General features: G+C 39.7%; 1 protein-coding gene and 1 long non-coding RNA gene across 2 annotated transcripts in view; one reads left to right on the top strand and one right to left on the bottom strand.

Moving 5' to 3' along the window:
- arhgef40 (Rho guanine nucleotide exchange factor 40) overlaps nt 1-18,688 on the top strand; it is a 49,904-nt gene extending 31,216 nt beyond the window's left edge. Inside the window, exons 19-27 of the mRNA XM_042511909.2 lie at nt 265-514; nt 1,200-1,289; nt 3,242-3,448; nt 6,056-6,235; nt 6,857-7,037; nt 8,300-8,410; nt 12,316-12,425; nt 14,113-14,156; nt 15,777-18,688. Of these exons, the coding sequence (XP_042367843.2) occupies nt 265-514; nt 1,200-1,289; nt 3,242-3,448; nt 6,056-6,235; nt 6,857-7,037; nt 8,300-8,410; nt 12,316-12,425; nt 14,113-14,139 (1,156 nt within the window). The 3' untranslated portion in view covers nt 14,140-14,156; nt 15,777-18,688. The remainder of the gene's footprint in view (nt 1-264; nt 515-1,199; nt 1,290-3,241; nt 3,449-6,055; nt 6,236-6,856; nt 7,038-8,299; nt 8,411-12,315; nt 12,426-14,112; nt 14,157-15,776) is intronic.
- Nucleotides 1-26,301, bottom strand: part of LOC148185681 (uncharacterized) — a 138,496-nt gene that overhangs the window by 31,100 nt on the left and 81,095 nt on the right. The gene's annotated exons all lie outside the window — the stretch shown is intronic.

The following is a 26,301-nucleotide window of genomic DNA, read 5'->3' as shown; positions in this document are numbered from 1 at the left end:
CTGAGATGAAAGGGAGAAGAGATTCATCCTTTTTGGGATCCTTTAAGTACAGCTGAAGTCTGTTTCAGAGCGATTTTATCAGTCAGCGTGCAATCTCAGATAATTTTATCATTACTAACTGTTTGATCTCTGGCCATTGCTTACTGCTATCTTCACTCCCACTTCTTTTCCGCTTCTCCTCTGTCTCCCATGTTTGTTTGCTCTTTTGCAAATTTACTTATCCATTTCCCTGTCCTCTTTATCACATCTCCTTGTTTTCCGCAGTAAGCTGTACCTGCTCTGGTGTCGGATGCTGAGCTCAGAGAGGCAGTATGTGGCCGTCCTGAAGGGGGTAGAAGAGACATACCTCCCCTTACTGGAGCTCTCGGACACCCCGGCCTCCATCAGGGGGAAGGCAGACACCCTCTTCCCCAACTGGGCCAGCCTGAGCAGCTTTCACTCACAGAACCTGCTCCCTGCCATGGAGGGCGCTCTTGTGCAGAGCTTGTTGCAACAGGACTGTTTCAGCAAATATGTAAGTTGAGGAATGTTGGGAAAAAAACATTGTTTTTAAAATCTTGACCTTGTTTATGTTGGTTAAGCTGTTATCAGCATCATGTTTGGACAAGATTTGAACAGTTTAAACTAAGAGTCCCAGGACTTTCTGGCTTGTGGCCCATTAAAAAAGCAGCGGGTACTTGCAACCCCTCATCACAGCCCCCGCATGTCAATGAGATATGAATCGTTCCACTGAAGGTTCATTTTTATAGATGCCAATTTCTGCCAATCAAAAAAAACAAAACAAAACATTATTTCATCATTGTACTTTACTGAAGAAATCTTTTATGTAGAATTTTGAGACAGTTTGAGTAAATAAAAGTTTTCTTTTTACTTTTGGGCAGAAAAAGGTTAGTTTGGAAACAAAGATTTTAAGTCAAACCTCACAAAATCATGTAAACGTGGCACATATTTTGTTGAAATTTGAATTGTTTTAAAGGAATCCTTTTTTTGTGGTACATACATAGAGACATGCAGACATTTTATACAAAAATGTTACAGATTTTTACTCCAAATTGACTAGAAATGGCTTGGAATAAACCTTTGTTTCCTTAACTTATTTATTTTGCGATCAGTTTAGATTTAAGGCAATAAAAAGAACCTTTTTTATAGAAAAATTTCTATTATGTTCTGCCATTTATATTTATTTTTTCCACATACAGCGGGAGCAGTTTTTGCAGTATTCCCACTACATCAGGAGCAAACCAGAACTGGACTCTCCGCTGGTCACACAAGCTGCCGACTTCTTTAAGGTAAATCTCATCATGTTGCTGTGGTCTAATCAGATCCTTGAATCTTTAAAACAACAGCGTGTTGTGCCCACAGAGATTACATCAGAAGTGTTTGAGTTCAACCCGTGTCTTCTTGCTTTTCTTATTCCAGTAAACATAATTTCAATTAAAGAAAAGTGCCCTCCTTTCTCGCTGATGATCAAACATTCCTGAATCTCCACATAATAAGAGTGTCAGGGTCATGAGGTTTTTATTTGTTTATTTTCTTCTAGAAAATCAGTTAAAACCACAATGTGAGAACATCATGAGTAATTTTGGAGCACATCACAAGCACAAAGCAATTAAAGTTGCTTTATTCAACGGTTGCTGCAATTAAAAATGAGCTGTATACAGTAAAGCTAATTACATGTTTAATGTACACTAGAAAAGCCAATTAAAGGCGGATTATAGGGAAAGTAATTTGAGCTTGCAAGCTACAATTAACTAAAACTAATGCATCGACGGCATCGTGAGATTACTAAGAGGACTTTACAAGGAGAGATCACAGTGCTTAAGATCTCATTCAAGTTGTTGAGTGTTTTCATAAAGGAGCAGACTTTCTGAGGAGGCACCACCAGGAGGCGGTGTGAGCTCATGTCGAGTCAAGCAGCAGCTTTAAAACAGCTTGTGGATTATGGCTGCAGGAGGGTTTATGGTTATCGTGATGGACGTGATGATGGCGATCATTTTGGGGATGGCGGTCATGATTGTTATGAGGATGATGACGGGAACAGCACATGTGGCTACTTTCACGTGGTTTCTGTGATGAGTGGAAAGCCAGAAGGAGAATGGGATTACATAAAGAAAGGAACAGATTGAGATGTCATTATGTTTGCACTATGTTTGCATTTCCTCGGCCAGGAAATGACATTAAAATCAAGTTAGTTTGAGATATAACGACCACAAAAAATGATTATCCCAATGAAAAATGTCTCATGTGACAGACAAAAAAGGCTCATCATCAAAAACAGATTCCGTTTGGTTTGCTGATATTTGTTTTTTTATGTATTGTGATGTGTCATTTTTACTATTTATGTTGTGAAATATGAAGCTATGGGTGCAAAGCTGTTTTGTAAAAAGTTTAATTCGTAACCATAAAAAAAGAGAAAACCTAAATATGTTTGTTCTTTCATTTTCACTTATCAAAGGCGTAGATTTAGGGGGAACACAGGGGACACTTGCCCCTCAATATTTAGAAAATATACATTTTTTAAAAATTTGTGCACTTAAAAAAAATCACCAGAATGCAGGAAGTGTTTGATGTGTTTTTCTGTTTGAGGACCCCCACACACCCTTTTTTCCCTTTTTTTTTCCCACCTTCAAAATAAAACCTATGCCCTTGCGTCTCATTACACATATCATATATTTCACATTAGAAACACAAAAACATAGTGGCTATGTCTGTACTTTCCAGCGACTTTCAAACAGCCTTCACACACCTGTCGCTCAAACCGGCCGTAATTATGCTCAACTTTGAGCCTTAATAACATTTAACCCGTTCATTGTATAAAAATCATCATCCATACCAGTTGTCATGAATGTTGTTATTAGCTATAAAGCCTTTTTTTAAACAGACTTTAAACATGTTTGTTTTTCTTTTAACACTGGGTCTATGGGGACTGACTCATTTTTGGAGCCAGCCTCAAGTGGCCATTCAAGGAACTGCAATTTTTAGCACGTGATTATTGGCTTCATTTTTTAGCCCCCGAGATTGTCGCTTGGTCTAAATTTACCCTCTTTGGTCTTTGCAATGCATTATGGTAGATAAATCTGGGTCAGTATCCATATTTTACACTGCCTTTTACTGTGGGTTATTTTTATGCGCTGTATAACATATCTTCTGGTCTGAACATTATGTTGAGACTCCAAAAGAGAAATCTAGGTCTAACTTTTATTTTTCCTGCAATGTCAATCTTCTCTCCCCTCTCCTGCAGTCCAAACTCCCCCCAGCCTCCCCCCTCTCCCCTCTCTCCTTCCCTCACTGTCTCCAGGCTCCCACTCAGAGACTGGAGCAATACTGCGAGGCTCTGGAGGAGCTGGGAGGGATAAACCCAGCCTCTGACTCCGCCCTCTCCATCCTGAGACACGCCCAGCGGCACGGCGAGGACCTCCGGGCCAGTGACCTCATCGTCGGATGTCCGGTGAGAACGCCTGTCCCAGTTTATGACTCCACAACTGTGAATCAAGTCCCACTTTCTTCTCTCAGAGGGGAAGAAACTAAGTCATTTTGACGAGGTCAGGCAGCTGGGAGAGATGGAATTGTGTTGCTCGTCTGCCTTTCATTGAGAGTTCATTATTTACATTTTTTTGCTCAAAAAAAGGGAATTAATTAGTATTTACTAGCATTTTAAAAAGGTCAAATGCTCTTAAAATGCACTTCAAAGGAATCTTTTGGACGCGGAGTTCATATAATAACACTAATCAAAATCCTCTTCCATTAGGAAACATGAAAACTTTTAAATGTGTCAATGTAAAATCCAGGGGAAAATAATACAGGAGCAAACCTTTTTGCTTCTTCGAATTGTGGTTTGATTTTTCTATGAAAATCTAAGTAGAAAAAAAATTGTCCTTTGGGAGACACACCAACTTTTAAGTGTGCAAACCTAAAATCCAGGAGAAAATAATTCACCAGTAAACCGAAATGCTCTTTGGAACTGTGTTGCTTTTCTTTGATGAAATCTAAACATTTAACATTTAACATCGAAAACATTTAAATTCCCTCTAAGAAAACACCAAAACTTTTAAGTGTTTAAGAAGATTGTATTGTGAGGTTTGTTCATCACAAAGAGACAAAGTTTACTGTGAACTGCATTAACCAACATGTTTTTTCATTTGGAAACATGACAACTTTTAGGCGTGTTGATGTAAAATCCAAGAGAAAATAATGTAGGAGCAAAACCGCTGTGCCTCTAGAACGTTATTGTGTTTTCTTTTTTAGTGAAAATCTCAATGTTAAACAACTAAATTGTCTCCAAGGAAAGACAAATTTAGAGGTGTGTGTGTGTCAAGGAAAAATCTAGAGATAAAATAACGTAGGTGCAAACTGTTATACTGTAATCTGAACATGAAACAATTTAACTGTCTTGAAAAAAACAACTTTTAAAGTGTCAACATAAAATCCAGGAGACAATAATGTAGGTGCTTGGAATCATGGGGCGGTTTTCCAATGACAATCTGAACATTAAACACATAAATTACCCTTAAGGGATGACAGCAACATTAAACTGTGCTGGTTTAAAATCCAGGAGAGAATAACATAGCTGCAAACCATTCTGCTCCTTTGAATTGTGTTTTGTTTTGGCTTTTTCAGGGAAAGTTATTGTCTTTAACTTGCTCAAAATTTAAAAAATAAAAGAAAGTAGGAGAAAAGACAGACCAATAGGAAGACAGTTTGGTACCACTTTGTCAGTTCGTATGGATTTGACAAATACAGCTTTAACCTTTATCAAATTGTCAGAAAACACCACATCCACTTGCCCCATACTGTGCCACTCTGACACAGCAGTGTCATTCAGAGCTAGTCGTGACAAATGTTTTACTCCCACACACACACACACACACACACACACACACACACACACACACCATCCTCTCCTCCCCCTTTCGAGCGAGGGGAGAGATTACGGCAGCACAAACACTCCCATTGAGCTACTTCAAATCGCACTGCAAAAGCTCTCCAAGTGAAAAGACCGTAAGTGCAGGTGTGCGTGTGTGTATGTGGGTGTTCATAATGTGTGTGAAGCATCACTTATATCATGACCCACACATCTCTAGGGGTTTAAAAATAAAGGCTGTGTGTGACCATTTGCTGGTAAATTATCAGTCCTTTTAATTTTTATTGGCAGAGCGGTTACGGTTGAGAAAATGTTAGCACTGTTTGTTTGTGTCTTTGCAAGCCTCTCGTATCAAGTCCTTAAGGAGCGTTACGTAAGATTTGACTTTAAAAAACTCTCCCCGCCTCTGGTTCGAGTCGCGACAACATCGCAAAGTCCTTTAACCCTGTAATTAACATGAACAATAAAGTCATATTTTCACAAAAGCCGTGAGTCAGCTGGCCAATTAGAGCAAAGATCCAACAGAAAGAAGCATCCCAGTGAAGAGGGAATTCAGCCTGTCACCATGCACGGCACTGTAATTATAATACTGCTTTGTCCTTTTCTTTATTGACTCGAGAATAAGGCTTTTCAGTCTTTGTCGCTGAAATGTCTCGCAACTCCAAATCGAAAATTGGAGTAGGTGAAGGGGAGATTTTGCTTGGAAACAAAGAACAGGCCAGAGAGGGAGTGTTTGAAGCCCAAAACGAGCTCCTGCCAGGTAATAAAGGCATCAATAAGCTTGTGCAAAGACTTTCAGATGAGCACTTATTCATTTTTGTGGTAGTCAGTGATGAATTTGTACATGCTGGCCCTTTAAAGTGTTCCAGGGAGATAATTTCACTTGTTTCCAAAGCCGTTTGTTTTAAGAATCTAATAAAGTCATCTGCACTTTTTTCAATATTATTTTTTGTTTCAAGGCAATTAATGAATCTAGATTGTGAAAAAAAAGGGAAATATTTCAACCCACTGGCCAAAAAAAAAAAGCCCCATAATTTAAAACTCAGTTCAAGGCTAAATGGCCTCTTAAGATATAAATTAAGATGGTATCATTTGCAGATTAGAGCCCTCGGCCTGGGCCTCAGGCCAAGATAAGTGCATCCTAACGTGTGCATATGTGTGTGTGTGTGTGTGTGTGTGTGTGTGTGATTTCAGATCCCGGTGGCAGAGCGCGGCGAGCTGGTGCGGCACGGCGAGCTGACGGTGTGCGGGGGGAATCGGAGGAAGCGGGCGGGCGTGAGGAACATTTTCCTCTACCAGCATGTTGTCATCTTCACTAAACAGAAGAGCCCCGGCCCGGGACGCACCTCTTACAGCTACAAACACAGCATCAAGGTGCACACCTCGAAAACACACACACACACACACACACACACACACACACACACTGTTGCTCGCCTTGTCTTCTCCCCTCACACACACACACATTATCTTTTCCGTCAGTTTTCATTATCTCCTGAGTGCTCTGTGTTCGAAGAGTTTAGAGGAAAATCCACTTTCTGTGCAGATTAAATTGAACGCAAACTTAGAAATTTTGCTCTGTTTTGCTTTAAATGAATACTTCAACCACAAAATGAGTATTTGTTTACCAGCTCTTTACCCCATTATGTTGAATTTGTGAGGAAAACTTCTGGAATACATTCATGGTGAATGAAGAATCCAAAAACTGAAAAAAATATAAATGAATTGAAATAAAACAGGACCGCCTTTAAAAACAGCAAAACTATATCAAAACATCTGTTTATAAACTCTCACACAACTCGTGCAGTGTAATCCGAATCTCATTTATCCAGTCGTATGCTCAATGCTTCCCAAACAAATACAATTTTGCTAAAACCCTATTTAAAACACCTCAGTATAAACACAAGCATTCCTTTAAACTGTGACTTTAACAGTCCATTTTTTGTCCTTTAACACAGATTTTGTCTTTTTGTCTTCCATCCTGTTCTCCCGCAGACGGGTGAGATGGGTCTGACTCAAAACGTGGGTGTGGAAGGAGTGAAGTTTGAAGTTTGGGTGCGACAGGCTCCTCGAACCAAAGACTGCATCACGCTGCAAGCGAAGGACAGGGAGGACAAGGCGGCCTGGACTCATGACATTGCCCATCTGCTGTGGACGCACGCCATCAACAACACAGGTACAGTCTGACCTTTGACCTCACAGGCATCAACTTTAGACTTTAAGAAATTTGAAGGAAAACTCCATCAACCTTAAGTGTTCAGACTGTAAAGAAGTGCACCAATTTTAAGTATTTGTTGGCGTATGACAGCACACGTGAAGAGGATGTAAAAAACCTGATAGGTTGTGACGTAGAGACCCTGACACACTGTGGACAGTCCGTCGTGCAGTCTGACCCACTAGTCGGCCTTTAACAGCTAATTTAGCATTTCAAATCAGTGTCAGGGAAAGAAAGACTCTGAGTGGCCTTACAAACCTACTGGAAGGCATGATTTCTTTTTTTTAAAAAAATTGCGATTTTTTTCTTCTTTTTTTTCTTTTTGTCATTTTTTTTTGCTTTTATTAAAAAAAAGAAAGCATTATTTTATTTATTTATTTTTACTAAAATGTATTTTTTGTACGTTTTTTAATTTTTTTTTAATTAAAACATTTTGGCTTTTTTTTTTGTTTTTAATTACTCCACTTCTGACGGCTCTCGTTATTGGGGGGCTGAAATTGTGTTTAATACCATTTGAATCAAATTTGTTTGATAAATGCTGGGGGCAAGGAAAAAAAATATTTAGGGTCCTTGAAAAGTCATGGAAAAGTTTTCAAATCTTATCAATGAAAATGTGTGGGAACACTGGAACCGTGTGTGTGAGTATCCATGTTTTTGCAGACATGAAGTATACTGTAAGTACATCTTTACTGGTGTGCAGAGGCATACAACAGCAAGGTGGTGATTCTAGTTTAATCCTCACTTGAAAGAAAAAAAGAGGACTGGACATGTCTCACAACTGACTCGTCCCCTGGCCAGGTTAGAGACAAAGCTAATTCCTGTGTGTAACTTTATCTTGCCTCTCTACTTTCGTACGAGTAGAAAACGTGAAACTATCAGCAGCAGTCCAATCTGCTGTTTTAATTGTTGCTCAGCTTTCTAAGCAATGCTGCTGGCTATCGCATGTCATATCCACCTCCTCGTATCCATAAAACCCTGCGTGCTTCCTGCAGTTGGTTCAGATTACAGTATCACAGTGGATAAGATGCTCTGCAGCTGGCAGCCAAGTGTTAGGCACCGTTACTTGGTGTTCAAACGGCATTGTTCTTATGTACCCAAACTATAAAATATCATTTCCTTGTTCATTCCCTTACCCTGTTACACCTGTTGTATTCCCTCAATGTTCTTTATATAAGAACATCTTGCAAACGCAGCTTCATGTATTATGTGATTTTTTCTCCCAGAGTTGTGTCTGAAGGAGTCACTCTGCATGGGGATTTCCAGTAAGCTGCTGCTGGATGCATCAGGAACTCCGTGCTCAGAGCTGGACTCCATCTACAGTCTTAATGACAGAGGTAGGAGCTCGAAAAGGAGAAGAAAAGTGTTTGCATCAGGGATTTGAATGATAGTGTTAGTAAAAACTCTCTGATTTCTGCAGGTAGATCACTAAATCAATGAACACACAGAAGTAAATATGAGTGTAGAATCTGAATTTGAAGCCCTTTTCTCACTTTACAAATACGGAAAACGTTTTCCAGTTCAAACTGTGGCTTCAGGAAGTCGGTTGGTTTTATTTGACCGGGTCGGATTACTGGATTGTTCAAATATACTTTTCCATCTCAAAGTGCTGTGGCCCTGAGAATACAGACAGGAAACAAAACGGGTTCTGGGTGTTTCTCCCCATGTGACAAGGTAATAACGTGCTACATGTTTTTTTCAATCTGGCGCCCCCGGGCTATTCTATGAATTTTTGATATTTGTCTCACACTGAGAAATTTTGAAGAGCTCTGACGTGCCTGCGGAGAATATGTAGCTCAGTCAAAAAGCACCTTTTACTTCTGCTTTGATCAAATCCCATCACAACGTTCAGTCCTGTGTCTCCCTGAAACGGTGGCTTTGTCGTCATTTTTAAACTGTATCCATAAAAAAATCATCCTAGTGTTGACTTCGGTGCACTGTTTAGACAACTGTTGCAGATTTATTTCAGCTCGTATATATTTATAATATGGTATCATATCAGTGGTGGTACTGTAGAAGTATTGAATTTCTTTACTAGGGATGCACAATATGGATAGCACAACTGAGAAGCACTGACACCTTCAAGCATCTTGTCTTCAAAAATACACAAATATGCTCATAGACAGGACTGAGGGGTTATGTTAGGTGTGAAAGAAAATAAATTAACCAAAATAAAGCGCATGGGTGTTAGGCTTTTGTTAGGGAAGCAAAACTTTTGCCTGAAAAAACACAAAGAACTGCCCTGATGCAGTTGTGGAAAGTTTCAGAGTGAACAAAATCACCTTCAAACAGAACATCAAAGAAATGTCAAAGAGTCAAAGGAGCAGAGTTTCTGTCTGACACTTTCTGCTAGCATGAGAGGGGTGTGTGTGTGTGCGTGTGTGTGTGTGTGTTTCCTCAACTGTCTTAAGCCCTCAGAAATGGGCGTCGCTACACTCTGATTGGGAATGCACCAATTCAGTGCCCACTCCTGCACAACAGGTGCACTGTATCACCCTCTGATTAACTCCAGGTCACTGTGACGTTCAGCTAAAATAAACCAAAAAAAGGCGAATGATACTCAAGATTCAGAAACTGATACAATTTTAAATTTAATATAGTAAAATTGACTATGTTGCCCATCCCTACACCTGTAGATAAAGCAAACATAACTTTTTTTTATATAGCACATTTAATCCCAGGTGGAAGCACAATGTGCTGCACAAAACGAAGCCTTTAACCGACCATAAAAGTGAATTAAATCTATCAAAATAAAAAGTCAGAAAATAACTAAAATGAAGGATAAACCAATAAAAGGTAGAAAGACATGTGAGTCAAAACTGATAAAACATTGTTAAAACTACTTTAAATAATAATACTAAAGTTGAGCATTAAAAGGGATAATACATATAAATTAAAATGAATAAAAGAACTTTATCTTATAAAATAAAATAAGATAAACAGATTACTAAAAGATGATGAGTAAAAAAAGGCCAAATAACAGATAAACCAATAAACCAGCACAAATAAAATCCCACGTACGTTAAAACCAATAAGTGGAATAGAGTAAAACAAAGCTAGATCAAATAAAATAAAAAAATATATTTAAAATGATCAAATGAAACAAAATGTTTTCACATTGTAGCTATGTTTTCTGAGTGGCTACAATGTAGTTTTTTCATGGAATTACTGTCAGCAATCTGAATCTGCCAACTGTATGAAAGTTCACAAAAAAACAACCATAATATGAGTAAGAGACACTCGAAACTCATCACCATGCTCTTACTATCATACCCAATGCTGTCAGCAGCATTAGTGCACTCTCCACCTACACATGTAATCAGCAACAGGCCAACAACAGTCCCCTGCTAATCCACGGACTATAGTGACAACTCCACCTAAAAAACAAGGATATTACCAACTGATAAAACACAAGAGGCAGGTTAACCCTTTAAAACAGAGACCAACATCACTTTGATTTACCGATCACAATCATTTAAACCAAGAGTTAATCGGTTTGATTTTTTTTTTAAATATGGGAGAAAGGCAATGAACTAATGTCCCGCAAAGTGCAAGAAATTAGTAGAATTTGAAAATAATTAAAAATGAACTAGAAAAAAAAGTCCATTAAACAATTTTTATAATTATTATAATTAGAAATTGAAAATTACATAATGGAATTATTATTACAATTTAGCAATTTTTCCAAATCATTTTCCCGTTTGTTTTTTTTTTCTTTTTTATTATATTTTATTTTAATTTTTTTCTGCTAATTTTCTTGTAATTGTTTTAACCAGTTTCTCACCAATTTTCTGGCCCTTTCTTCTCAAGTTACTCTATGCTTTCTTCCCATGTTTTTGAATGAAATCAAGCTAGTTTGCTCCTGTTTCAAAGGGTTAAAGGAAAGTAAGAGCTTTGTAACAAAATAACTCCCTCATATTGATGCTATATCATAATAACACAACATCCAAGCTTGGAGTTCTCCTTTAAGAAGCGAGGTCAGACCACAAGGTTTGAAATTTGAAAGAAGAGACATAATCTGAAGTATAATTCTTCAGATTCCAGGCGAACCATCCAGTTTCAAAAGGCCGCGGCTGCCCTGGAGCACAAAGTGATTTCCCATTCATAGCTCAGTGTAATGCACATACTGCTCACCAGGTGTCTCATTGAGTGCAGCGGCTCAGGATTTCAATGCATGAATTGTCCTCTGGGACAGAACGCTGTGTTAGAAATTCATTGAACAGGATGAGAAAAAATGCCTCCTCTCGCTGACTCCTCTCTCTTTGTCTCTCCAACACCCAATCTGCCCCCTTTTTTCATCGCAAGAAGATGATACAATGTTTTGGGGTTTTTTTGGCATTATAAAAGTGCATACACATAATGTAAATGCAAATAATCCATGCACGCAAATCATGCCTGGATGTAGGATGTTATAATTTGATATTTGTTCCACTAACAGGAGCAAAAACAGAGCAAAATACATATTTTAAGTGACAAAAAACCTGCTAGATGTACTGTGTGTACATGCCACCTGTTAATCTATAACAAACTCTCACCAGTGAAGTATTCAGATCCTTTACTTGAGTAAAAGTACAAATACAACCCTGTGAAAATACTCTGTTGCAAGTAAAAGTCTTGCACCAACAATGTTACTTAGAGTAAAAGTAAGTATACGTAGGAAAATGTACTTAAGCTATTTAAAGTAAAAGTACCCGATACAGAAAAATCTTAAAGAAAAAAAACTCAACATGGTTAAAAAAAGAAGAAAAAAATCCCTAAACCTCTAAATTATAAAAAAAACAAACAAACATCAAAATCTTCAAAAAAACAACCAACCAAATTACTCAAAATAAAGTAAAATAGGAAAAGGCCCTATAACTGAAAATTACTACGAAAAAAGGAACTCCCCTCCAAAACTCAAAATGATTTAAAACATGAAAACTGACCTAAATTTTCTGTAAATCGACTGGTTAATCAACTAATTGTTGCAGCTACACTTGTATAAACTGTTATTTTAATTTATTTAAAAAAAAAACACAATATTTTAGAAACCTGTGTGTTTTTATGCAACAATTTGTGAAGGAACTAAAGCTTTCACATAAATGTAGTGAAGTAAAAAGTACAATATTTCCCTCTGAAACAGTGGGGTAAAAGTATAAAGTAGCATGAAAAGAAAATACTGAAGTATTTCAAATTAATACCTGTGTACTGTACGGAGTAAATGCGGTTAGTTACATTCCTCCACTGCCTCTGTCTGTCTCAGTCCACAGTAGCTGCTCAGACTCCTCCTCTGTCGGCAGCCAGAAGGAGGGGGGATCCCCGGCGTCTGGGAGGGACCCCAGGAGAAGCTCGGGATCAACAAGTTACTCACAGGTGGGCTCACAGTTCACTCGCATCCAGAAACACACAATCTGCTCATTCCAACGTGGATGAGAACACTTTTATTTGCAGAAATGGCTCAACGCTGGTTAAATATAGATCTGGAATGTGAGGAATGTAAAGTTGAACCACGGGCGCTTGAACAAATATCAGAAGGTTTTCCAGGAATCTTTTTTAAGAACCTGCACTTCCCAAAAAATGTCCCTGATAGGGCTTTTTGGCAGCCCAAGAAGTATCAGGGTGGAGTTTGCGATGCTGAACATGGTCAAAGACGAGCCTTGAGACTGCTAATGAGTGCAGCATTCTTTCAAACCACGCTGCGGTTGTCACTTGTATCACTTCATTCAGCCAACAAACATAGAATAGATTATTATGTGAGTGTGGAGCACGAACAGAGTTGCAGTGATTTTGTCACAGCGAGCGGAGCAGGGGGGCAACTGATTATCTATGCGGCCGATATTTGGCATTTTGTCGACTATCTGTATCGGCATTTTATTTTAATGATCGCTGATAAAATTAATTAAGAAGTGCAAGGAAAGTGTCAGCATCAAACCTCAGGAAGCTTTTTTTATTTCTTCTTTTTATTCCACTTGATTTTACAAAAAAGTTGCTTGAAACTTGCTGTATGATACTGACAGTCTCAGTTTTAATCAACACCTGCTTAAGACTTTTAAAGAAAATTTTGTTTTAGTTCTAAATATTGACAGAAAGATTTTCATTTTTATTGTCAATGCATATCAGTGTTCAGTTCGAAAAATACCAAAGTTATCCTTTGAAATGCTGACCATGAACCACAACATGCCTCGTCTGAATCCGTCTGTTCTCTGTAACGCTCTCTGATTTCCTTTCATCTCTCGGCTATTGAATGAAAATATAAAAATGCAAAAAACACTTTGTAGATCATCCACTTCTGCAAGAATTTTTGTCTCAATTCGATAGCAGACAGTACAGAAGAATGGACGAGGCATGAGGGGAAAGAAAGCAGCGATGGCCTGCAGTAAAGGTCCCCGACTGAATGTTGCAATCAGATATTATTGAAATGTGTCATTTTCCAATCTGTTAAAAGTGAATGTCTTGATCTTTATTTTTTGCATTTAAAAGCCAATTTTTTTTTAATTTTCTCCATTTTAAACATAAGATTTTTTTGTCTATTGTGCAACACTGAAATGCAGACACTTGAATGTAACCTGTCATTGTGCGACACCTGCTACAGTTTCAGTGATTTATATAAAAAAATGTGTCCTTCAGACAGCAAAGGCATTTCTATATATTAGTAAAGTGAAGACAGTCAGTATGCATCTTCTAAGCTGTAAGAAAACAGCAATACCTGCCTGCCATCTCCATGGTAAAGTTTAAATGAATTTGCTCTGCACACACAAACAGACACACACGCTCACACACAGAGACAAACACACACACGTTCTCTCAATCTCCTTATCTAGCAAACAGAATATGACAGATTGGCAAACAGACTGCGCCGGGAACAGATTGACAGACAGACGGACACACGCAGCCCAAACAGATAGGGCAAACACACAGACAGCGATACGCACATATTCAACAACAGAGGGAGGATTGCCGCTTGTGCACGTCGTGCACGCCGTTTTGGCACGCACACACACACACTTAAGCGCAGAATGCTGAAATGTGACTGTTTCTGTTTTCCTTTATTCCTCCTCAGAGTCAGTCTCCCTCCACAGCTGTGTAACTGTCATCTCAATAAGAGTAAGTTACTGTTTTTTATTACACGTTTCTTTCATCTTTTTTTCTCCCTCTCTGTTGTTGCTCTCTTTATGTTGCTGCTCGTGTCAACGCGTCCCTCCTTTGCTCACTTTCTGATTATACACCTTTTGCTGAAAGAAATCACAAATGTACCCTCAAGAATTTTTTTAAGCTGTGCTGCGCAGTATTTTTCCAAAAACTACAGACTCGTACACAAGTAATCCCTCTCAACCATCACTAGAGGTGTGTGACGGTGTGTTCATCTGCAGAGACTCCACCCCTTGCCATTTTGTCTTTATTTGTTGATGTTTATGAGCTGTTTCCTTTGGGCAGTGGTGTGTAGCCACCAGTCAGTAACGGCATGCAGGTGAGGGTGGGACTTTGTTTAAAGGTTTGGACCGTGTAGGATGCATCCAAGAGGAAGCTACGAAAATCATGGACACAGTATTGCAAATATATCAAGGCAAAACCCCAAGCAGACAAAGCACCTTCCAAAAATGAACAGCAGAGTCACCAGAAAAAAATGACAGTAGTGTGTAGCCACCAGCCAATAATGGCATGCAGATGATGAATGAAACGAATAGATTACATTTCATACGGAAAATATCAACCTTTCTAAGGTTACGCATAGAAGCAGATTTCTGTCATCAGGAGATGGAGGGGATGGTGGATTGCGTGTCACCTAGGTGAGACACCTGTGATGCTGCAGACTACTGTTAGACCACCAAACCTGGGTGTCTTAAGCAGCACAAGGCAGTGTTTCCCAGTGGTGTTTAAGCCACCAATCTGGGTGTTTTGTGCCAACACAATGCAAGGTTTACGAGTGGTGTTTGAGCAACCGAATCTGTATTTTTCACCAACCCATCCCTGCTTTTCTAGTGGCTTTTGTGCCATCAAATCTAGGTGTTTTTTACTGTGACATTGTATGGTTTCCCAGTGGCATTTGAGTCAACAAATTTGGGTATTTTTTACCGACACATAGAAGGGTTTCTTTGTGGTGTTCAAAACACCAAATCTGGGTGTTTTTTTGTGACACATCGCAGTGTTTCCCAGCTGCATTTTAGCTACCAAACCTGTTTTTTTTTTTTTTTACCAACCCATCCCTGCTTTTCCAGCAGCTTGTGTGCCATCTGATGTGAGGTTTAGGTCTAATCTTTTTTTTTTCTAACCATAACCAAGTACCTTTTCTACCTAAACATAACCACACCTTAATCATAGCCTTGTTAAGAAATATGAAGTTTCAATGAATCTGCTATAAAATACAAATGTAACATATCCATGATTTGCAAAAATGTACAGTACGAACATTTTTTTCTGGCGACTGGGTTGAGTGATCCTGGGGTTGGGTTTTCACTTTTGTTGGCCTGTTTTCTGTTTTAAAGTTGGTAGCCAGTGTTTAGCTTAGTTATCTTGCTTAAGTATTTGCTTTCCTGTTAAAAGGTATGTAACGTTCCTACAATAGTAACTTGCAGTATATGTACAAGCAGTGTAGGGAGCAGGGACCAAGTTTGAATGTTGTATTTCCAAACATTTACAGACAATTCTTGCATAGTATACCTTTAAATTTCATGCAGTTTTAATGAAAAAAAAATGCAATATTTGATTTCTTTTTGTCTTTTCCAGAAACTGGATACTGGATTGTTTGAAGACTTAAACATCTCATCTACTCCACCTCTGGGCAAGCCAAACTGGACTTCGAGGAGCAAAAACTCAAAAGAGAAACCCTCGGACTCTATTTGAACTTCTCCCACATGCTTGCTCTCCTTCCCTTTCCCCCCTTTCGCCTCATTAAAACAAATAAAATGCCAGCAGATTAGCCGGAGCAGCACTACTGCACTGCTTTCCCCACGTTTCAAACCTCCCAGCTCTGATATGAACCCCTGAAGGAAAGCTGCCTCCAAAAAAGGATCAAAACTGCCCTGTTTAAACCATGACAAGCACCAGCAGGGCTCTCTGCACTCCGCCATTTTGGATCTGCCAGTCTCAGTTGCTGGCAGAGTCATTGACACCAAAGGCACTTCAGCCACACAGTGCGGCCATTGTCTGCCCCGCGGCTCCCCACTAGGCCAAACCACTTGGTCTGAACCACTGACTGCCTGGCTGGCTGACTGTACGCATCACATGCTCCAGCATCTGATAATAAACAGGAAGTAATATGCGGGGCGTAAATCCACCGTAGGATTGCAGATTTAGAATGTATTATGTACTTTGTCATTTTCATAACGCTGAATGGAGTACTGTAGGCTTTTTTTCTCCTGCCTGTGTAAAAATGCGTGGCATAGGCTAGGTGTGATTGCATCTATGTAAATGAGGCAGGGGTGGTGTGAGCACACACAAATACACACACACACACACACACACACACACACACACACACACAGTGTCCTTCAACACATGCAGTCATTCTTATTGTTATAAGACAGTGGAGCTCTATTCACACTCATGCTCACAAACACTCACTGTGGCTTTTTAGAGCCTGGTACAGTGGCTAAATCAACATCAGGCAAGGTCACATCTGATTACAGTAAGCATTGATAATGAACATCTTACAGTATCACATCTGAGTGTTTGTTTAAGCTAATAATGTATTAACAGATGCAAGGGCGAAATGGTATTTAGTCGTTTTTAAAGTATAACTTATGTCAGCAACATGAGCTTCTTGGTGCCTTATAAGTGTACTTATAAGTACTGATAATGAATTTAATGCTATACCTTTTGATATAAGTTCCATATTCTATGTGCCAAAGGTATAAAATGGGTGTCTGTGCAATGTTGATTTGTGTACAAAGAGTAATTGTTGTTGCATTTAATCTGAGCTTTACTGAGCTCCATGAAATGGAGGAAGGTGGATCTGTTCGAAGTGCTATATTCTAGTTTTACTGGGTCTTGTGCTTGCGGCCAAAAGACATGAACTACATCTGATTATTCTTAAAGAGGTAATTTATAATCTGACTTCTAGGTTGTTGCTCAAGGGAAGGCAGTTTTCCTAGAATTCCCCAAAATGTTTCTTTTTAGTTTCTGGTTGTGAATATTTGGAGTTTTAAGATCACAATTTGAATATTTTTCAGTGATGTCTTTAATGCCTGTTGCTATTGTGATGCCAAGGGATTGCTTCAGCTTAAAGTTTAAAGGAATGATTCTACATTGTAGGAAAAAAAACTGTCTTTTCAGGGGTTAAATAAGAAAATCGACACCATTTTTTTAAAGTCTGTATGTTAAATATGAAGCTACAGCCAGCCACAAGTCAGCTTAGCTTAGCATAAGGACGGGGGTAAACAGCTAGCCTGGCTCTGTACAAAGCTGATAGCTCCTCTTGCAAAGAAAGAACTGGTGTATTTCTGAACACGTGTTTTAACAATAACTTCCCCTTGCAGAGTTGCAACTTAAAGGAGGTCTTTGTGATATTCAGAGCGTATCTAAGGTTCAGAAGTTGTCTGCATATGGCTCTCAACGTGGTGATGGCTAAGCAGGCAGTTAGCAGCTAGCAATTCTAGCAAATTACGGTGCTAATAGCTAATGGTGCTAACAGTGTGAACAGTGCTAACAATGGCAATTGTTCTGAGAGAGTTACCAGATGCAACAGCACCAACTGGTAACAATACACATAGAGGTAGCATGACTTCATTCTCAGCTCAGGACACCATTACTTCACTCTATCTTTACGTAGCAAATAGTAGCTAATGCTCTGAATAGGCTATCACATGGAGCTCCTTTAATGTCTACTGCTTTGCCAGAATCAACCGTGGGTCCATTAATAGTAATCAACTATTCGTTAAATTGCTGAGCTTTATTCAGACTCTCAGAACTCACAAAAATTATAGTGAAGATCCAATATATATCACGTTAGGGCTGAATACGTACAGAATAATACATATATAGAACTTGTCATTTTATATTTATGATGCAGCCAAAACAAAAGTTATTAATATTTCATATGATGATGTAGTTCATATTGCATGACAGCAAGCACACATTCAGTAAAACCAATCATAGCATGTGCATTGCTATCAAACAATATCACGCTTAAGGTACAATATAAAACCATCAGGTAGTGAAAGGCAGCGGCGGAGGCGGCGGGAGGTCAAGCCGGCCGTCTGCAGACGACGGCCACAGCAGTTTGCTGCCGTTATCAGATTTAGCACGTTTCATATCTGCATTCAGATTCAAAAATTGCAAATGGCTATTGAGCCGTTTCTGAATCAATATGTAATTTGTTGGCTTGGAGAAGGCCTGTACACTTCGTGGCCTTTAGCTGTTTGGTACATTGCGTTATATTGGAAGCAATGTAATGAACACCATCTTTCATTTTAACCGCAGTATAGATTGTCATATGCAGAAAATCCCTCACTTTTGTCGGCGAGGCAGTATTAATGTATAGAAACTTTCCTCCTGCTCTGTTTTTTTTCTACGACACACTCTGCCTGATGTTTACATTTTTTTGGAAGGAATGTTGAAAATGCATGTTATGCTTACTTGATATTTGTACTGTTTTTTTACTTTTCTGTGTTGAATTAAAACTGGATGCAAGTTCCAAACGTCTCAGAGGAGATTTAAGAGGAGAAGTGGTAGGTTAGAGGTTGTGCGAGAGCCTTGTTGCAGGTCTAAGCTCAAAAATGAGGCCTGTAACCTCGTGACCTTAAACTCGCTGTAATGAGTGGGGTCTCCTTCGGTGAGAGCCAGCTGTGCTGCCGCTTCCACCAGGCCTCACAAAAACCAGAATGATTAGATAACTACAGTGCAGCGCCATATCAAATAGTTCCAGGGATCAAATTCTCTAAAGGAGGGAGGGCAGTTTGGGAGTGTGTGTGTCCATCTGTGCATGTGAGCGACATAGAGAGAGGAATGAGAGATAAAGGGTGGGTAAAGAGGAGGGGAGGGAGGGACAGGAAGGGGCAGAACTGAGGGAGAGAGAAAGGGAGCGACAGAGGAGAAGGACAGGAGACAGTAGGTGGGAATGATGGGAAATGAGCGAGGGCGAAGGGGCAGACAGACAGAGAGGCACAGTCAAGGGGAGAGCATGAGCACGAGGGGGAGAGGAAGAAAAAAAAAGAGAGGAAGAATAGAGAGGGGGGCTTATAGAAAGAGGGAGACACAAAGTAGAGTTCGAACTTTTTTTTTCCTAATGGAGAGAACCAAGAGAGGGCCGAGAGAGCTGCAGAATGGATGAAGGAGAGAGAGCGAGCGGGGTAAAAGGGGGGATGTTGACAAAGCAGCGAGACTGTGGCGAACAAAGAGAACGTGAAGAGAATGAGTCGGGGGAAACATCAAAGGGATTTTTCAGGCCCGGTTACCGGGACAACAGACATTTGCATGCGATTAGCTTTTTACATCATATTAAGAAGGGTTAGGGTGAGGGAGGGAGGAGGCGGGGGCGATGGAGGGAGGGGTGAGGGGAGGCAGGGAACTATAGATCATACGCACACACACTGTATGAGATAGTGAGAGAGGGGAGGAAAAAAAACAGAAAGAAAAAGAGGGACGTTGGTCATCTCACGCGGATAAACTGACTTATAGGCAGCCAGCCAAGCGTTTCTTTTGTAAATGAGAGTGCATGTTGGAGGGAGATACAGTAATATGCCGGCACAGACATTTTGGCGAAGGGAGGTCAGGTTTTTTTTTTTTTTTTTTTTTTAATGCTTTGAATACAAGTTTGACACAAATGATTTAAAGCGCCAAGGAACAATCTGCCACCAGAATGATCTCTTAAACAAACACACGAGCACTGACTTTAGGTGTACGCCATGATTTGAGCATTTTATTGTTACAGCATCGTGTCAAATTCATCCCCAAAAAAACCTTAGTTTAAAAACCTTGTTCAGCAGCAGTACAGACTCACAATATAATAGAAAAGAGCGGACGTAAAGAGAGTGATCAAAGACTGACCGAGCAGATTTGATTAAAAAAATACCATTATAACGTCCAAAAACTGCATTTTTTAACCAAACTGAAAGATCAAGTCTTTCTTAAGGGTTGAGAAAATGATCCGACTTCTTAAGTTCAGTAAACCATTTAAAACCAATTGGATAAGCAGATTAATGTGTTATCACAAAGCTGAAAACTGAAAACATCTTAGAGAAGCATGGGTTTCACAGGAGGGTGCATTTTACTGTAACATTCTTAAAAATAATTACATAAAACTGATCATAAAAGACAATAATGATTATTCCATATATATAATACAATTCCAATAATAAACTTGTCAACTAATGCATGCGTGCTTTTGCATGCATACATGCACACTGTCTGGACACAGACGTGTATTTGCTGTGCGAAAACACTACACAATAAACAATTTTTATTTAAAATTATTGAAAATTATTCAACAATGATCATAAAAGACAACACTGATTATTACAAATACATCCAAAAAAATCTTATGAAACTCGTTATTGCATGCTTGTGCACAATTTCTAGACACATGTATGTATGTGTTTGTCATCCAAAATGTACCTGCACCACCCAATTAACTATTAATACATAACATTCTTGAAAACTAAATAAAATCGATGATCAAAGATAACACTAATTTTTACTAATACATCCCAAAATCTGAATAATAATCTCGTTAACGCCATATATATGCTTGCACATGTATACATGCAAATTGTCTACACACAGGACGCATATATCTGTCATCTATAATGCACCTGCACCATACAACAAACTATTAATATATAAAATTCTCAGAAATTACCAAGAAATGATCATCAAAGATAATAATGTTTATTACCAATGCATTCTCAATTTCCAATGGCAATCCTATGAACCCCAAACACACATGCTTGTACACCCACAATGTCTACACAGGTATCTAAAAGCCTCATATTTGCCGTCCAAAATGCTCCCACACTACACAATAAATAGTAAAAATACAAAACAATTGATTATGAAAGACATTACATATTATATCAATACACCCTAAAAATGCTATATGATCTCTGTATCCCCAGACAGTCATGTACGTATGCATGCACACTGTCTAGACACAGGTAGGTATATATTTGTAATGCAACCACACTACACAATAAACACCTTGTTGTTTGCACACACACAGTGCATACATCACTCTGTCATGAAAAAAACCTGCACCTCACACAACCTTCCCTGCAATAATAAAAGCCATTAAACATGTTTCTATGGGCACACACCCTCCGGCGTTTTACACATGTAATATTATCCCGCCACATCTCTCCTTTCTTCCTTCCTTCCTTCCTTCCCTGGCTCCTGTCTCTCCATCAATCCATGAACTCCCTCCTCCCTCTCTCTTTCCTCTCCATCTCCATCTCTTTCTCTCCATCCATCTTCCTCCCTCCCCTCTTAATCTCCACCTCTCCCTCCTTATATTTCTCCTCCTCCTCTTTTCTTTCACCCCCTCCTGTCTTTTTTTTCTCTGGCCTGCTCTCTCTCTCTCTCTCTCTGAGTGTGTGTGATGCTTCAGTGCCCTCTGTATTGTGGCTGCATTGTGCCAGTAGGCGTCGCCGCGACAGCCGTTGTCACGGCAGCATTGTGATGGGGGGGGGTGTTGGTGTGTCTGTGTGGGGGTGGGGGTGGGAGTGTATTACAGTATCAATACCCTGACACTGCGACAAAAGGACAGCAGCCGTAGCCACATATCACTCCACCTCTGCACTCCTCCTCCTCCGTCGTCTCCTTCCTCCCTCCCTCTTTCCTTGCGACCCCCCCACTCCTCCTCCTCCTCCTCCCGAATCAATTCCTCCTCCCCTCCTTTCAATTGATTTCCCACCATATCCCACTGAATATGTACATATTGATCCCCTCCTCCTCCTCCTCACCCCACCTCAGCCTCATCCCTCACTCCTTTCTTTCTCTTCTTCTCTTGTTTTTACTCAAGCATCTATCAGATTTCACCCCCCCATCTACGCCCCCTCCCCTCTACCCTCGCCCCTTATCTCACTCCATCTCTCTCTTTCTCTCTCTCTCTCTCACACACACACACACACACACACACACACACACATACACTTTCCTCATCTTTCATTTCATCTCCCCTATTCTTTCCCTCTCTCTGTGCCATCTCTTCTGCCCCCCCCCCACACACTCCTCTCTCCATCACACCTCCCTCCCCGTCTCCCTCCCTCACGGCTGTTTTTTTTGTGTTTTTGTGTTTTGTGTGTGTGTGTGTGTGTGTGTGTGTGTGTGTGTGCGCGTGTGTGTGTCACTGTCTCACTCACTCTCTGCATATTAATTGGTGCATTTCTGCTGCGGCGGAGAAAACAATCAAAGCGTCAGGGGCGGGTGATGATGCCATTGTGGCAGCCGCAAACACGTACACATATGTACCATGAGCATACACACAAACAGATAGCGAGCTGTAGACACACATTCACACACACACACACACACACACTCAAGGCCAACACACACATAAGTTCAGTTGCAGGGACACATCAGCAGACACATACATATATGCGCTTGTATACATACATTTAAGCTGCTGACATGCAAAAATGTGCTCACACACACACACGCACGCTGATTTACTATGTACACACACTGAGACAAGCATGCACTGCACATGTGCCACAGACTTAGTCAGTCACTCTCAGATACACAATGGCAGGCTTACAATGGCTGATCCAGGAGATATGTTCTGCGTCAGCAAAGACATTTGAATTTCCCAGCCAACATTTACCTTCACACAGAACACATCGCATTTAAATATTAAAAACCAAGGCCTTTAGCTGAGAAACGACTCACAATTCATACTTCTTCCATATGTCGGGGAAAATACACAAAGGCAGAGGTTACATCTCAATGCTGCTTAGACTGAAGCCCTATTATTAAAAAGAATCAACTCAAAGTGAGAGAATGAGGAAAACAACATGTAAAGGTGAACATTTCTGCAATCATTACTTAACAGACTATTCAGCTTGCTTTTTGTTCTTCACTATGTTGTGTATATCTCGCTCTGTAACTCTCTTTGATAAAGGCAGAGAGGTGGTGGAAGAGGCGCGTGGGCTTCACCACTCTACGCGCATCCCTAGCCCACGTACTGTAGATTTGACTCTCTGCTTTTTGTTGTTGCCGTTTGCCCTTATACAGTACAGCAGAGTGCGCTCGCTCATGCCAGCCACTTACATAGAAAATGGAAAAAAAAAAGAATAAGTCAGAATAGAAAAAAAGTCTGTTGAAGTCAGCACTTGAAATTTTAAACTTCTGATTTATATAGAGCAGATAAAGCAGATGGTGAAGGGTTGATGAGAATATTTGAGTTGAAAGAGTTGAAATAACCTTTTTTCCAGACAAAAAAAAGACATGCGTGACCAAAATCTACATCAGTCATATCAAGGTCAACAAAACAATTTGATCCAGGATAAGACTTGCACTTGTCTGCGGAGCCTCAAACACAGCAAGAACTTTTTACAGATGAACATTTTAGATTATTTTTTTGGGGCTTTTATTGCCTTTAATTGACAGGACAGTGTGAGTGTGAAGGGGGTAGAGAGAGAGGGGGAGACATGCAGCAAAGGGTTGAGGCTGGAATTGAGCCTGCGGCTGCTGCGGCGAGGACACTGCCTCTGAACATGGGGCGCTGCTCTATCCACTGAGCCACCAGGTGCCCCACACATGAGCATTTTTACACCAACAAAGCCTATCCTTATAAAATGGATCGTATAATATTGTACGAAATTAGCCTACCTCACTGGTTAGAAAAAAATCATGATTGTATGTAGTTTAAAATAACTCAATGATGAGTTTTGTTTTCACACAGGAAACAAACCTAAGTTTCCTGGGTTGAAGTCCTGTGTTTGTTTGACCCATCCATTGATCCTGACTAGCTCCCTATACAAACTTTGTAGCTCTTTATATTAACCTCACTTGACTTCCTTCATTAGAAGAAGAAGAATTCTTTATTATCACATGCACATTGTATCATGAAATTTGTCCTCTGCATTTAACCCAACCTCTACAAAGCAGTTTGGCTGTGTGCAGTGCTCGGAGACCAACTCCAGATCTTCTGCCACTGCCTTGCTCAGGAGCACTGACAGTAGTATTACCCTAAGTACATGTTTTGGATGGTTGGAGCACCCGAAGGAAACCAATTATATTACATTGGACGAACCGGCAATACACAGGTCACAAAAGCAAAGCCTCCAGGCTATGTATGAATTGTAGCACATTACTTTTGTAGGTGTAAGTACAAACGGCGAATGAGAACACCTGCACAACCACACGGGGTGAAATTCGAAAGTCTGAATGTTGAGGAAAAGTGCTGAACACCAGTTGCAGATTTAAGTAAAGTTAGAAGCTACACTGCATTTTCTAATAACACTAAATTCAAGGTCTACAACTTATGTGATCAGGGTCACTCATGGTGAAGATCCCACAGGGAACTGTTACCTAACTGCAATTCTTTCACCCTCCTTTAGCTCGTAGTTTTGGTTTTAAAGCCCTCTCTTTTCAAAAATAAGTTTTGCGTATTAATACTTCACTTTGTTGGAAATCTTTAAACATCACAAAGCCATACACCTAGATTTTTTTCAGTTAAAGGCAGAAAAACTTTATAAAAAGTTCATCTTTGCTTAAGTCTGTATTGATTCTTCAATATGTTTGACCTTCATGTGCAAAATGAAGTATGTTTTTGCAGATTTTTACTCTAGAAGAATGTTTAATAAAACACTCCTTTCAATGTAATTACTTGATTGAATACACATTATCAGTGGTTATCACCTCACAGATATGGGTTAGAAGGGGCCTGCTGCACTTACTAGTAGATTCAGAAGGTTATAAGCTCATTTATGCAGTAGCAGTTTTGGTGGGTTTCACTTTCAGTTTCAACAGGTTTAAGCTAAGGGGTTAGATTTTGAAAAAAAAATGATCGTGGCTTTGGTTAAAAAAAGTTTATTGCCTAATGTCACATGACATGACGTTTCACACAGGAAACAAGCAGTGCTCTTCTGGGTGCAAATCCTGTGTTTGTTTAACCCATCCACCACCCTGACCGTCCTACCCGTGTGAACTTTGTCTCTGTTCATAATGCATCACATAATTATTACAGCCACTAGAGGTCGCCGTCTATGCTCCTGATAATGGCCATTTAATGGCCTGATAATGGATTGATGATGGACTTCCATTCCATGCCCAACAGTGGGTGTACCAGGCTTCGACTAACCATGGACGGTAAAAATAATTGAGATAACCAACATGCTGTCACCCACTGGTTTGTGAAGTTCGACATTTTGGCCATTGCCATCTTGATTTTTTGATTTTTAATTTTTTTTATCATGTTTTAATGAGTGGGTGCAGCTGCAAAGGAGAAAGATCAGACACATAACCTTAAATCTTAATAAAATTGATAGAAGTATTAAATTCCTCCCCTGTATGGTTTTCATGGATAGGAAATAAGCTGTAAAGACCAAAAATGTTTTTTGCACTAGGCTGTTAACATATTTATTTATTTGCAAAGTTGAGTCTATGTGCTTTTGGAGTTAGCCTCAAGAAACTGCAATATTTGGCACTAATGCGTTGGCATCGCTGTTCAACTGCAGCGGTTGCTGCTTCCTTCTTACTATATCTATGACACTAATAACTACTGATAGTGCCAATTGGATGGAGTGATAACATTTGAAGTGAATGCTAATGGAGGAAAGTTTTACCGAGATCACTTTAACATGGATGTATGAGAAGGACTAGTTTGGGAGCCAATCTGGCTCCAGTATGCAACTTACACTACTGCCATGTGGAAACTTGGAACTTCCAATGATCATACACTGAAAATTGTAGTACTTACATGTCTTTAAAAACATGTTTTGAGGGGATATTTTAGGTTTCCAGCAGCTGTTTTCAGAAAAAAAGCTTGGATTAAGCCAGTGTATGGGAGCTGCCCAGCTGACACACAAAGTTAGCAACCAGCTGGTAAAGAAAATCAAATATCTAACTGCTGAAGACAGATATTTTTCTTTAAGTTGGTCAACTCTGAATCTAAAAGGAAGTTGAATAGATGTTGCTCCATGTCTGCTGGATTTTTGAGGATGCAGATGTTAACTGACACATTAGTCATAACTTTTCTTGGAGTTTTTCTTCCTTCGACCGGCACCAAACCCTATGAATTTGAAACTGTTGAGAAATGTCCAACTTTCAGCACAGGGAGGTGCATTAAACTAGGACCCATTAATAAGAGGATAAA

This window comes from Plectropomus leopardus, chromosome 23 (genome assembly GCF_026936395.1).
Source record: "Plectropomus leopardus strain MGB_pleo_1.0 chromosome 23, ASM2693639v1, whole genome shotgun sequence".
Taxonomy (NCBI): Eukaryota; Metazoa; Chordata; class Actinopteri; order Perciformes; family Serranidae; genus Plectropomus; species Plectropomus leopardus.
The sequence above is the reverse complement of the archived record's forward strand: the minus strand, read 5'-3'. Positions and strand labels throughout refer to the sequence as shown.